The sequence below is a fragment of the Astatotilapia calliptera genome, chromosome 10 (genome assembly GCF_964374335.1).
Source record: "Astatotilapia calliptera chromosome 10, fAstCal68.1, whole genome shotgun sequence".
Lineage (NCBI taxonomy): Eukaryota > Metazoa > Chordata > Actinopteri > Cichliformes > Cichlidae > Astatotilapia > Astatotilapia calliptera.
In genome coordinates this window covers 32,409,698-32,423,010 of record NC_137431.1, presented here as the reverse complement: position 1 = coordinate 32,423,010, position 13,313 = coordinate 32,409,698, and the positions used below count along the sequence as shown (strand labels likewise).

The 13,313-nt window shown below is 41.6% G+C and overlaps 1 protein-coding gene across 4 annotated transcripts in view; it reads right to left on the bottom strand.

Annotated features, from left to right (window-relative positions):
• Positions 1-13,313, bottom strand: part of LOC113031085 (rho GTPase-activating protein 7) — a 122,545-nt gene that overhangs the window by 29,117 nt on the left and 80,115 nt on the right. Inside the window, exon 1 of one of the 4 annotated variants that reach the window (XM_026182969.2) lies at positions 5,328-5,543. The exons of the other annotated variants lie outside the window; for them this stretch is intronic. Coding sequence (XP_026038754.1) covers positions 5,328-5,340 — 13 coding nt within the window. The 5' untranslated portion in view covers positions 5,341-5,543. Of the gene's footprint in view, positions 1-5,327; positions 5,544-13,313 lie in introns of those variants that run through there. 4 annotated transcript variants of the gene reach the window in all.

Below are 13,313 nucleotides of genomic sequence, written 5' to 3'. Positions count from 1 at the left end.
TCAACATCTGTGTGAGAACTCTGGACAGTTTAAACATCTGCAGGCTAAAACTGGTAGTTAGCAGTTTTGTAGTAAACTTATATCTATGATGTAGGATACTGGATCTGTTAGAGCTCATCCTCAGTCATTGCTGTATTAGTTCGTACCTGATAGGTAGTGATGGCTGCATCTGTTATTTCGATCAAGCAACCTACTGAGTTTAAAGACTCAGTAGAAAATATTCAAATAAGACTGCTGGGCGAAGTGGAACAATGAGTGTCCGATGTTGAAGATGTAAATGCTCGGGTGGAGAAATGTGCGGAGAAGTGTGACAAGAAATTGGTAACATTCTGGGCATGGGTGGAGGATTTGGAGAACTGGAGCCAGAGGACTAATGTGAGAATGGTGGGGCTGAAAGACGGCAAAGAAGAAAGAAGGTACATGGCTCAGGAGGTGGAGTGAATAATTTCTCAGGAACTCGGCATTATGGGTAGTGAGTTCAAAGTGGGACACACTCAATTGCTCACTGGCCCCTAAACCAGAACATAGGTGAAGAGCAAGTAGGCTTCGTTAAGTTCAGGCCTGCGGTAGACAACATGAGGCTGCTTACTCATCTAATACACATGAATCACTCTTAATTCAATCCCTGTAGCAGCATACGACTTCATTTTGTTAAAGATTTCATTTGGGACAAGAAGAAAACTAGAATTAGCATGAAGAAAACGGGGGTGTGGCCCTCCCCCAATTTAAGGTTATATAGTCTTGCATTTGAAGAATCATTACATTAGCTTAATGGATTATAAGCTATATTGCCTAACCAAAAGAAATTACTCAAAGTTTCTTTTTTGGTCAAAATAGGTTTCTGGTTGTTAAGTGATGACGTACGAGCCCTGCTTCTAGGTACAAACTGCACTGTGTTCATTAAGGCGGTTGTCTTTTTAACGTGTTTTATGCTATGTATCTTGTTCTATTTAATTTTAACAAGCCCTTAAAAAATAGTCAGTGATCGTTGTGGCCTCTCTGGGTTTTTATTATCAGTCGTCTCATGGTTTGCCAGACACCAAATATTTGAACGGTTCAGAAAAGAAACGCTCTGAGGCTAACTAAGATTTGTGCACATGAAGCTGAGGATCAGGAGTTTTTCACAGCGAGTCATCCAGACAATGCAGCAGTGTGCTAATGACTAACCTCATGCTGGGGATGGATCATCTGCTCAGCAGGGACTCTTACATTAACTTTTATTGAGGGGAAAAAGTTAGTGTTCATCCACCAGCTTCACTGTGCTAATGTGTTTATATTATGCTAACCATAGCTTTGTAGCTAGCCAGCACGTAGCACACCATTCAGTGTTGGTCAAGTTACTTGAAAAAGGTAATCAGTAACTAATTACTTCCCCCAAAGGTAATCCCGTTACTTTACTGATTACTTATTTTCAAAAGTAATTAGCTACTTAGTTACTTTAAAAGAAACATGATTTACAACCTGAATAGGTAATAAAGCGATAGATCTTTCAGCCCAGTTCTACTTTTTCTGCATACTCCATCATATAAAATGTAATCAAATGAAAAGGTCTCTTTTTAAAACTTGTTTTATTAGTTTTAATCTTTTAACTTTATGCGTCAAGCAAAAATTAAATTATATGCACCATTCTCTGACTGGAAGAAATTTGTTTAACATTTAAAGTCTAAGGAGCTTGGAAAGAAAAGCGTCTGGACTTCTTTAAGTTGCTTGAAGACGTTTTGGGTGAGCTCACCCGAAACCCTGGCTGATTGAGACCCACACCTGTTTTCACACCTTGGCTCATGTGATTAGGTAGAGGATCATCAGGGGGTCCTTTGTCCCTCTTTGGGGGGAAACTCCCACTGAGTTTAAATCTGGAACTCTCCGCCATTTGACCTTAGAACTGAAGAAGCTTCTCGGATGAGAGGTGAAACGTCTTCAAGCAACTTAAAGAAGTCCAGCAGTTTCTCCGTGAATGTCACATTCCCGTGGCAGCGTACTGTCGGTGCTCACTCAGAGTTTAGGGATTTTTTGCTGTAAAACGAAGTTTTCTTCCCACACAGTGAACAGCGGACACTAATGTTTTTGTCACTTTTTACGGAATCAAACTCAAAGTAAGGTCAGTACTTCCACGCTTTAAACGCTGCACGCTCATACTCTCTCCTGCACTCGATATATGATCCACTGTTGATCTGCACACAGCTGTTGTCAAGAACGTCGCACTCGCTTACGTCACTGTCATGAGACACTCTTGCAAACGAAATCACAGTTTAGTAATGCAGTAACGCAGCGTGCTTACGGGAAGGTAACAGTAATCTAATTACTTTTTGCAATAGTAATCCCTTACTTTACTCGTTACTTGAAAAAAGTAATCGGATTACACGTTACTGCCCATCTCTGACACCATTATATACCAGCTAGCCCAACTTCAGTAACCCTACAAACGTTGCTGCTGTTTAGTTGTCTTTCTGTCTTAATTTATGCAGAGCTGTACGTTTTAGTAATCTCAGTCACAACGTGGTATATCATCTTAAGATGGAAACTAGCAAGCTAACTGCCTGCTAACTTCTAACTCTGTTAAACTTCACAAATCCTTTTAAATGCTTTTTTATGGCTGCCTGGATATTAAACTTGATTGTTATACCTGGTAGAGCAGCTACACTGACCATTCTAAGACTGACGAGGCAGATCTAGAGATGCATTATGTTAGCTAAAGGTAACACCTAAACATGAGAAACCTGGTTTACACTTTCTTTAAATCAAAAGATTCAATGAGATATGTTTGACTTAATTAGTGGAATGGCAACCATAAGTTTGGCACAAGAATATGAACTGTTTACTATGAAATGTTAAGAGTTCATTTCCCAACAGGTTCCCAACTGCATTTGCTTTGGCCTGCAACATGTCTCACCTCAGTATTGACTCTAAAACCTCAGTGAGTCCTGATACTTAATGAGCCACTTGTGCATTTAGGTAGGAACACCTATAGCTCATTAACTGTTAGGTGAAAAACAACACGTGTGAGGTCCTCGGTGAATCTTACTGCAGTTTTTAAAATAAATTATGGTTAAGTTGTCTTTGATGAAAAAAAGGTCAACTGATATATTATTATTATTTATGATATGAAACCTGCTGTACTGTTTTTATGAGGCTGTCTGGCATTTACAGATGAGTATCTGGAGAAGGAAATGGACCAGAATTAACTGCAGTTAGAAAAAGAGGAGAAACTCTCTCTTAACCTTTCCTGGGAAAAACTTTTTTTTTTTTTCTATGTAAAGGAGGAAATGTGTGTTTGTTGAGGTTTTTGAAGACATTCAGGGAGGAATCGCTCTCAAAACAACTGCATTAGGTGGTGTAAGCTGCAGGTGTGTCAGATATTAGACTGCACTTTGTGACCTGTTGTGGCCTTTGGGTTTGTACTTTTTTATCTTTCACTTGCATTTACTGGTTAGACACTGAAAACTAATTGCTGAGGGATTTATATAAATCTTATAAAGTTTGTATCTGTCTTGTGTGAAACTTGCATGAAAAGCATACAAGAGTGAAAACAGATATAAGATCCCTTGAAAAATTATATAAATGAAACTTGAATGTTTTGGATACTTACTAAAACAATATATGAAAGTAATGAGAAAGTGGCCACTTTCATGAGTAAATCATATAAGCCTTATGATTCACTATATGAAGTAGGCCACTATTTCTTTTCCATATGGGTGTGGTTAGGTTTAGGCACTAAAATTACTTGAATAGGTAGTTTTGGTCAGGTTTAGGTAGTTTGTTAGAGACTCCTGGTTGGGTTTTGGTACGAACTCTGCTTGGCTATATGTAGAAAAGACTGTGGTTTGCATTAAATATACCTGTTCATCACACTAACCCTACTTACCTACTAAATGACAAGTTGGGAATAACAGACCTTGTGTGTAAATGAACCATGTGAGCACTAACCTTGGGCAAGAGAACAGGCAGGAATAACTGTCTAGTCTCATGATTTAAGCCACTGCCTCCTGTCTCCTTTCGTAGACTTTATTGCTCTGTCAAACAAGACCGTTTACTCTCAGCAAATAATACTACCACGGCTGGTTTGTACGCCAAGAGATCCACACCCAAGGGCACCTTGTACATACCCCTGTGATGCCAGGAAACTCAAACAAAACAATGCTGGAAGTTCATCAACACCACTTACAGACAAACATTTCTGTGTGTGTGAACAAGGACAGTGCTGACAAATGAGTGAGAGATAAAATAATTATAAATTAAACTAAATAATTAAAATGATTAAAAAAACACCATAAATAAAATCACTGGTTATGCCGAGTCAAAAGTCCAGAAGCCACAAACGCTTTATTCACGATAATCAACAAAAAGATGAATTAAAATGTCGGAACTAGAGAGCTAAAGCAACTCACTGAACAATGAAGCGCATATACGAAGCTGCACTCTTATTCGCCAGGAGGCGCCACAGCGGCAGCGAAGCATCGTCGGGCAGATTCTTTTACTCCGGATGCCTTCCTGACACAACCCCAAAGGGAGTCTCCTCCTGGGATCAAACTGAGGACGCTTCGGCTGTTTGGCGCGTGTGGAGCCACAGTGAACCGCATATATACAGAACCTCTGTTCAAATCACTTTACAAGTTGAACTTGGACAAAAGGCACCAGGAATCGAACCAATAACCTCCAAACAGCATCCCGATTGCTCCCGCTACGCCACAGTTCAAACAGGTTCTTCCTCACATTAACACAAAATTACTGACATTAAAAACATGGTGAGAAAGAAACCAAGGGTCCAAAAGGAAAACACAGGTATGAAGTGCCATGTTTCAGAATAAAAGCCTCAGCTTTGAAATTCTTTACACTGAGTCTACATACAGGAGTGCCTTCGCCGCACTTTAATGTGTTTTCAGAGTAAAATGTCTGAATATGTGTACGGTGGTTTTCTTCAGCAGGTGGAAAGTTCTCTCCAGCGGATCACATTTCAAAAGTAACCCACGCACATTCAGAGTGAATCCCACGCTCTTCCTGCCAGTAAAACGAGCTTTTATATCACCAGAGTTCAAAAGCTCACTTGTGATGTTTTCAGGCCCACGGCCTTCAAACAACAAAGAAGTTTTAGTCAGCGCTGGAGTTCTTTAAATTCTTCTTCTGCCTCAAGAATCAACATATTTACGTCTCATCTGAAGTCACTCAACAAACAAACCTTTGAAAAAGTTTTTATGTCTCGCTAAACTCATCTCCAAATCACCTCCTTTGAATAACGCCATCAGAGAGAAACAGCATTAGGAGGCCGATCTCATTACCTCCCATCCTGTCGTGTAACACAACATTTAGGCTTGAGCTGAACTCATACTCACTTGTGATCAACATGCTGTTTGAGGTGTGAGGACTGTGAGCAGAGGAAACTTCAGCAGGCCTCCATGTCACCCCTGACAGCTGAACCGGGCAAACACATGAGCTTCATAAAGAATTAAATCCAGAGCCATATATCCAGCGTGGGAACGGAGCTGTGAAGTCCAGTTATGCTGGTCGTGTCGGGCACCGTGTTAATGAAGTCATTGTTGAAGTTTTCCCCTTTTCCTCTACCACTCCCCTTCCCTTCCCATGCCTTGGACCAGACCATCTGAACACCACAGACAGGGGGGGGGGGTATCCTAAAAATAACCAGAGGGAAGACTTGAGCAGACACGAGAGCGCCTGCTGGAGGAGCCGCTTTGAGTTTGAAGGGTGAGTTTGGGAGATAAAATCTGTACAGATGTTGAAGGTCCCCCCAAGAAGGAAATATTGGATTGTAGAGCGACCTGGCTGCACCCAGGCAGGTCGGTGATTATTATTCCCCCCGTGTTAAATACTATAAAACAGAAAATCCAGTTTGCCTGAAAAGAGGCCTAATCAATAATCTCCTCCGCTCGAGGCTGCTATCACAACCGTCAGACGGTGAAATTACAGACAGAGAAATGAGTGAAGAAATGAACTTTCCTTCTCTCTGAGATCCAGTGCTTTCCACCAGCTCCAGTCTCCGACCTTAACCGATTACTGGTGCTGCAAAAGAACAGCTTTGGATGAAATGGAAGACAGATATGTGACTGAGCCAGTGACTCAACGCGGGAAGGATAAAGTCCTTGCCGTGCCCTAATAGTCTGTAGTTCTTCAAGGTTTCATCTCGGCTCGGTCCAAGGTATACCATTAGCGTTAATGGGCTTCCATTTAACGCATAGGTGTTTGATTATGGGCTTTTAAATGTGAATAACTCCCTCAGAGAAGAGGAGAGGAGAGCGGTTCGCGGCACTCGCATCATTAATTCACAAGTGGAGGAGGAGGAAGTGGGAGTATGTAAACAACTGATGGACTTTTCCCAGTGTGTGGAGGTGCAGAGGGAAGAGGAGTGGAAACAAGGCCCGATAAGATGCTTTAAAACCGACCCAGAGATTTTAGAGATGAGGTCATATTTCGGTCCATGTCACCACTTAAACTGGCCTAATTCACACTGATTAATTAGGGTGTGTGTGTGTGTGTGTGTGTGTGTGTGTGTGTGTGTGTGTGTGTGTGTGTGTGTGTGTGTGTGTGAGAGACAGCAGCTGCTGTGAACAGACTGAGCAGCAGGCTTACATTCAATCACTTCTATTGCCTCCTTAATATTTACTCTGATATTTTACAACATCTGGGATTTATGGAGACATCTGGGATGGTGATCCCAGAGGTGTACATACGCTGGACAGAGGAACGTGGGGCTGATCAAAAAAAGGAAGTAAGGATCTGATTAAAGTTTGATTTACAAAATTAAAGTCATAAAATTATATCTGAATATTCTATCAGTCATAAAAATATATTTTAAAAAAAATCTAAACTTTCAGTGAGTATTTCCCATCTTGAAATATAGATTCTCCTTTTCTTCTTACTGTTGGCCTTTGAGTCAGCATCGTGAGTCTGTAACTTTAGCCGTGGTGCTTTTTTGGAGCCAGAGGTCACGAGGGTGGAGTGCTAATAGTCAGCTAACTATAGTAAGCTTGGTTAGCCAGGATACTTTACTATAAGTCAGCTCGGGTCTAAGGGTTGGTGACTAAATGTACCAGTGTATTTTTATTTGATTCAATATGCACCAAAACGCACCAAGAGCTGAAACAAGACGGAGTAATGGGAGAATCAGGCGGTAAGCTTGTTTATTTCTGCTGTCTGACCGACTCACTGCTGGAGCCTCTAGTGGACATTAGAGAAACTGCAGGTTTCTGTGAGCTCTGTGAGGCCTAATCAACAACGTGTCAACAATTGTTGCTCAGCAGCAACAAAAAGCCTGAAAGAAAACAGAAGTAGATGATCTCAGAATTATGTCTATGGTTTAGAAAAACCAGTTCTCAGCATGTGGAGGAGGTCTCAATGTGAAAGTCTGCGATCAAGAGACGCCATCGTGAGTGTAAATACAGAAGGTTTGGAACACGGTGCAAACCTTCTGCCTCTGTGCTGTGTACAAACTCAGACGAGGCTGTGTTTCCTCTTTCTAAACATGAGCCTCACAGGCGTCAGAGGAGGAAGAGTCCAACAATACCTCCAGCGGATGGGAGGTTTTCAGTGTGAGGACAATCCTCACGTGTCCTATGTGTGTTTTTGGTGTTTGAGGGAGGCGGCATCAGCATGTGAGGCTGTGTTTATTGCTTCTGGGGTGTGTACGGCTTTGGGTTTACTTTGTGTGCTCCTGAGTGTGCGCAGTTTCATCGGAGTCCCGCCGTGGAGGCTTCGCTTCTGGTATTTCCGATGCAGCAGGACAGGAAGCAAGCCGCTGTCGTGAACTGTGGCCTCCTCCTCTGAGCGATGCACTCTGAACCTGACACTGCGTTTCTGACATTTGCCTGACCGTGTATATCCGCTGCACAACATTAAGCGCCAAAGAGATTATTAACCATCAAAATGAGTGATGGAGTTTCAGTTTCTTTCTGCATCTGGTGAGATGTGCTAAAAGAAATGCCTGGGCCACCTTAAATGTGTGTCCTGCATTCACTGCAAACCACTGGAGGAGCACAGGTGTTTTTGCCCTGGTCTCTGTCTCTGCTGCTGACTTTATGAAGCCTTATCCACTGCAGTGGACCAAAACAATGTCAGATAACTTCGTTAAACATGCTTCAGATCACATCAAAACCACACGTACAGTTCCACTACACAACCACGTATGATTATAATCACAGTAAACGCACGTCTGTCTCCATCCAACTGAAGTACCAGTGTGAATGCGAGCATCTGTCCTGCTAAGCTTAAATCCTGGTTTCTTCTTCTTTGGTGGAGGTAAACACTCTGTTTGACTTGGCAGGAGTACATCCAACCTCAAACATGGTCAATTTATTAGGAATCTGATTAAAGCTGCTCTTCATTAGCGCTTACGAGCCATCTGAGAGTGTGAAGTAATGGGCCGTCCACACAATGAAAAAAATAGTCTGGCAGTACACATAGCAGAGTTTTTGTGTCCCTGCTTGCCTGTTATGTTTAAATTCTGCTGCTTTATTTGTGCAAATGATCCTCATCTGGATACAGATTTGCTGCGAGTAAATTAGCTTCATTTGTGCATCCTTTTGGTTTTATATCAGCTGTTTAGTATCTTTGGAGAGTGACTGATTGAGAATGCCATACATATGAATTTATCTGCAAAGGAGAAATAAAATAATAGAAATGGATACAAATAGAAACAGAATCTACAATTTAATTTAGCATGAATGCTAAAGATTCAGAGATGTTTCCAGAAGGTTTTGTGTAAAGTGGTCTGTAGCTGCTTCGCCTTTTTGTTCCAGCATGCACTCAAGATAACACTGTAGACTGTATATAGAAGATGGATGTAGCTATTGTGTCGTCACCTGTTGCTTAATAAAGTCCTGCTGTGAAGCCTCAAGCTATCATTGAGAGTGCAAAGGGCTCCGTTTCTTATTACACCCTGCAGCATCGACTTAACTTTCACCCTTTATAACCTTAACAAGAACCTTATTTTACAATATGGCCATAATGTGTCATTCAGTGTGACCTCAAACTAGCAAGACTATAAAATCACCAGGAACGTGTTTACTCAGGTCATAAATAAAGTGATAATTTTCCAAATTACCAAAATTCATTCATTCAATTCAGGCCCCTCTTCTGTGGAACCAGCTTCCACTTTGGATTCAGGAGACAGACACTATCTCTACTTTCAAGATTAGGCTTCAAACTTTCCTTTTTGCTAAAGCATATAGTTAGGGCTGGACCAGGTGACCCTGAATCCTCCCTTAGTTATGCTGCAATAGACGTAGGCTGCCGGGGGATTCCCATGATGCACTCATTGTGTATTAACAGACCTCTCTGCATTGAATCATATCTGTTATTAACCTCTGTCTCTCTTCCACAGCATGTCTTTATCCTGTCTTCCTTCTATCACCTCATCTGGTCGCAGCAGATGGCCCCGCCCCTCCTGAGCCTGGTTCTGCTGGAGGTTTCTTCCTTCCCACTGTCGCCAAACTGTTTGCTCATAGGGGCTCATATGATTGTTGGGTTTTTCTCTGTATCTATTATTGTAGGATCTACTGTACAATATAAGGCGCCTTGAGGCGACTGTTGTTGTGATTTGGCGCTGTATAAATAAAATTGAATTGAATTGAATATCAAACTGGAAACCAGAGGCCATTAGAATAAATTATACATGATCTACGTGGACATTTGTCCTTTTAGACATCCAATACAAAAATGTAACTACCTCACCATTTCTAATAGATACATGAATTTTGTACTGGGTGGCATGAATGAACTAGTGAGGGCTAACAGAAAAGTATTATCTCCTCATTATTTCATACTAAATGAAGCAGACATAATATCTGAGTTGATTTGGAGGATTAAAAAAACAAAATAACCATATCACACAGAAACAGTGGAAACTTTGGGAGTGCCCAAATAACCAATCTGGTACATTTTTAAAAAGAATGAATGCTCTGACCATTTAAAGTAACGAAGGCAGCTAAAGAAGATGATCACAGAATTATTTCCATGTTTAAGAGAAACAACTTTACAACATCTAACCAAGTCAAGAACACTGTAGGTGTGTCATTTACAAAGTCAACAATCACCTTCATTAATGTAAATGCACAGTTTTTATACAAAGGTGCAAACCTCTGGTTACACTGCAGAACATGAAGGCCAGGTTAGACCGATGAAACCAGATGAAACAATAAAACAAGCAGCAGCTGCTGTAATGGACTGACAGATCATCTAAATGTCATTTCCATGGTTTCTAGACTTCAGGCAGTCATTGACTGGCCTCCCTACAGAATATAAGTTGGAAACACTTAGTATTAAATCCACATCCTTTCTTGCGTAACCTGTTGAGAATTTAAGAGGGAACCAGCTTTACCTAGGCAGTGTGTCAGTCAATTAATAGCATTAATAGCAAACTCACTGTAACTCATGTACAAACTCATGTACATGCAAAACTACCAAAAAACATGTTTCTGTTCAACAAATTATTGACCCAACTGTACCTGCAGTGAAGATGTTATTTAAAAAACGCCTAAGCCACAGAAGAGGAAGGACTGAATCTAATTAAAGTATTTCCTGATGCATATAGAGGTAAACTTAAAAGAAAACCAATACCTAGGATTTACCAAAGATGCAATCAGACAGAGACTGTCCAAATAAAGAAGATAGTGCTAGAATAAGAAGACTAGTTAAATGTATTGAGAGTGCAGCCCAAAACCTCAAGCTCAGGTCTATGAAGTGAAATCTCCTGGAAAAATCTATTAAAGGCTTTAATATCTCCAAACATAAAGCATGTGGGTTAACGTTGGTGCCGATCATGTTCGTGTTTTCTTTGGGGACTCTCCTGCTTGCTCTTGAAGTATTTCAGTGATATATTATTTGGGGGATGTGCAGATTTAACTCGAACTTCAGTAAGTCGAAGTCTGTCATCTGAATTGCCTTTACATAGTTTTGTGTCTGCATGCGGCCTTAAGCACAGTTAGCATTAACAAGGACTCCAGCACATTTTAAATTAGGAGGAAAATACCAGAAACACAAAAGAAGAGAGTGAAGTGTGGTGGCCATTACAGACGAAAGCTGTTTTGTTACCAAATGCCCATTCAGCTCCCTCTCCACAATGCGGTTGATATAACAAGCAGAAATGGCCATTTGGGGATTTACTTGATGGATTGCTTTTCTTCTTGCCATCTTGTTATCGTCTTCTAGAGCTCATCCGTATTTCCATGCTAAAACCCAAACATTATCATGCTGTCAGCCGCCGTTTCTTTTTGATGAATTCTCAGCCGGCTGCACCTGTTTGGACGTAAAGCTGGGATCTGAAGCATCCTGCGTGCCCGGGGAAACTCAACAGCGGGACTAAAAAGTTGTGCCATGAAGTGTAATTGTTGCTAGGAAATGCATACAAAAACTGGCTGTGAAGTTCAGCAGTGCAACAGGCCCCTTTATCCCATGTGGACGCCCCAGGGCTGACCTTTCCAACTTTATTTGTTGTCACGCTGCTATAAATAAAGTGTTCTCTGTTGTTTTGTTCTGGCCGGTGGAAGAAAAGCCCGGGGACACTGCCAAGGGTCAGCAGAGCCCCTGGCACCATGTGCAGGGATGTTATTACCAGCCTTTCAGTGAGGATATTGTTCCAAAATTCCTCTAAACACCAAGTGTGGCAGTTGGCTCCGGCTGGCACCATGTTTGACATCTTCCTCTGACAAAAGTCCAAGTTTGGAGACTTGTCAGGGCAAAGATGCTAAGCACGAAGCCACAGTGGGCAGTTTGTGTTCCCAAAAACAGAAGATTAGGAGGAAAAAGATAAAAAAAAAGTGTGGGTTCTTTATTCCATCCAACAAATTTCTACTTCTTCTTCCTGGCCACCACCGTCCAGGTCTTCCAGAGGAATACTGAGAAGTTCCTAAACCAGTATTTTAGTTGTCTCCTTCCCTCACCGAGCCGTCCAGGAGGCATCTTGGCGTTTTTAGATGAAGAGTAGTGGCTGAGCTCTCACCTGAGCCCAGATCGCCTTCATAAGAAGCTCATTTCTGCTGCTTGTATCCTCCATCTCCTCAATTTCTTCTGACACCAGGGTAGGAATATAGATCTGCCACTAAATGGACAGCATCACATTCACCCTCAGCTCCCTTTATCTTTCACATCAACTCTCCAACATGCATGTGGCTGCACAGTTCTGTTATCCGGGTGTCCTGAATAGGTAAAAAGTCGATATGACCTTGTTGATTTTGAGGCTAAAGGCCAAACGAGGACGCTGTTAAAGTGTAAGAGAGCAGGTATAGATCTGACAAGTGTGAAGTAGATTCAATAAGACACACACGCAACGATCAGTCAGGCAGAAACACTCATGTAGAAAATATAAGACTATTAACAAGAGTTCCTATAGATAAATGAGGGCTTGTTGTTGACTTCAGAGCCATGAATGGAAACTTGTGTCCGGTGAAGGTCACTGTTAGAGGTCTGAGTGTTCCCGTCAGGAAGTCCCACCGCAACAACAGCTTTACCAGCTCTGATGCCCAAAATCTGTCAGCACCTTCATCTGGAACGCAACACCTGAAAAAGACACCTAACCTTCAGTGTCACGGCCGAAACGGCATCCGATGGGGTTCACATCACAGGCGACTTTTATTATGAAAGCTACTGTGTCATCTGCTTTCTATAACATTAAATATTAACTGCATATTGAGTTTCACAATTTCAAACCAACAGGGCGAACAGAGCGTGGTGTTTCCACAAAAAATAAATAAAAGACATAAAAACGCTGCCGCAAAATTATGAATAATTCACGTGTTGAGGAAAAGACACTAAAATGGCAGAAGACAAAGTGCAGGGAATAGTGCCATCGGCTTCTGTAGAGCCCACCATGCAGCTCCAGAGAGAGGTGAGGCTGTAATTAACCCAGTGCTATAAACTGAATCCTGATAGTCGAAAATGGCTCTTCATCAATGCACCCATTTGTACTTTGATGTTTTTGCAAACATTTGTTTACAGAATTATCACAGTTAAATGTGTAAACTTGACCCGACCAAAAAACAAACCCGGGTTTAAACCAGTCCTAAATCTTCACAGCGCAGAAGTATGAACACCGCAAGATCGCAACGACAAACTTTTATTGTTCAACAAGGATGTGGTGGACTTCCTTTCCCGTTAGCTGTGGCATCAAAATAAGTTCATGAACCTGGAACGCGGTGGCTGTCCTCACTGGACATTATACTGGACACAAAGCGTTTTTCCCGGGGATCGTGGGTGCAGACCACCACCAATTCAGCTGGTTTCACAAATAAATGCATAAAAACTATTAAAATCATCATGAATGTTGAACTCTGGCCAAAGTTTATGCTTTCTGTCAAATTAGTCAGATTACA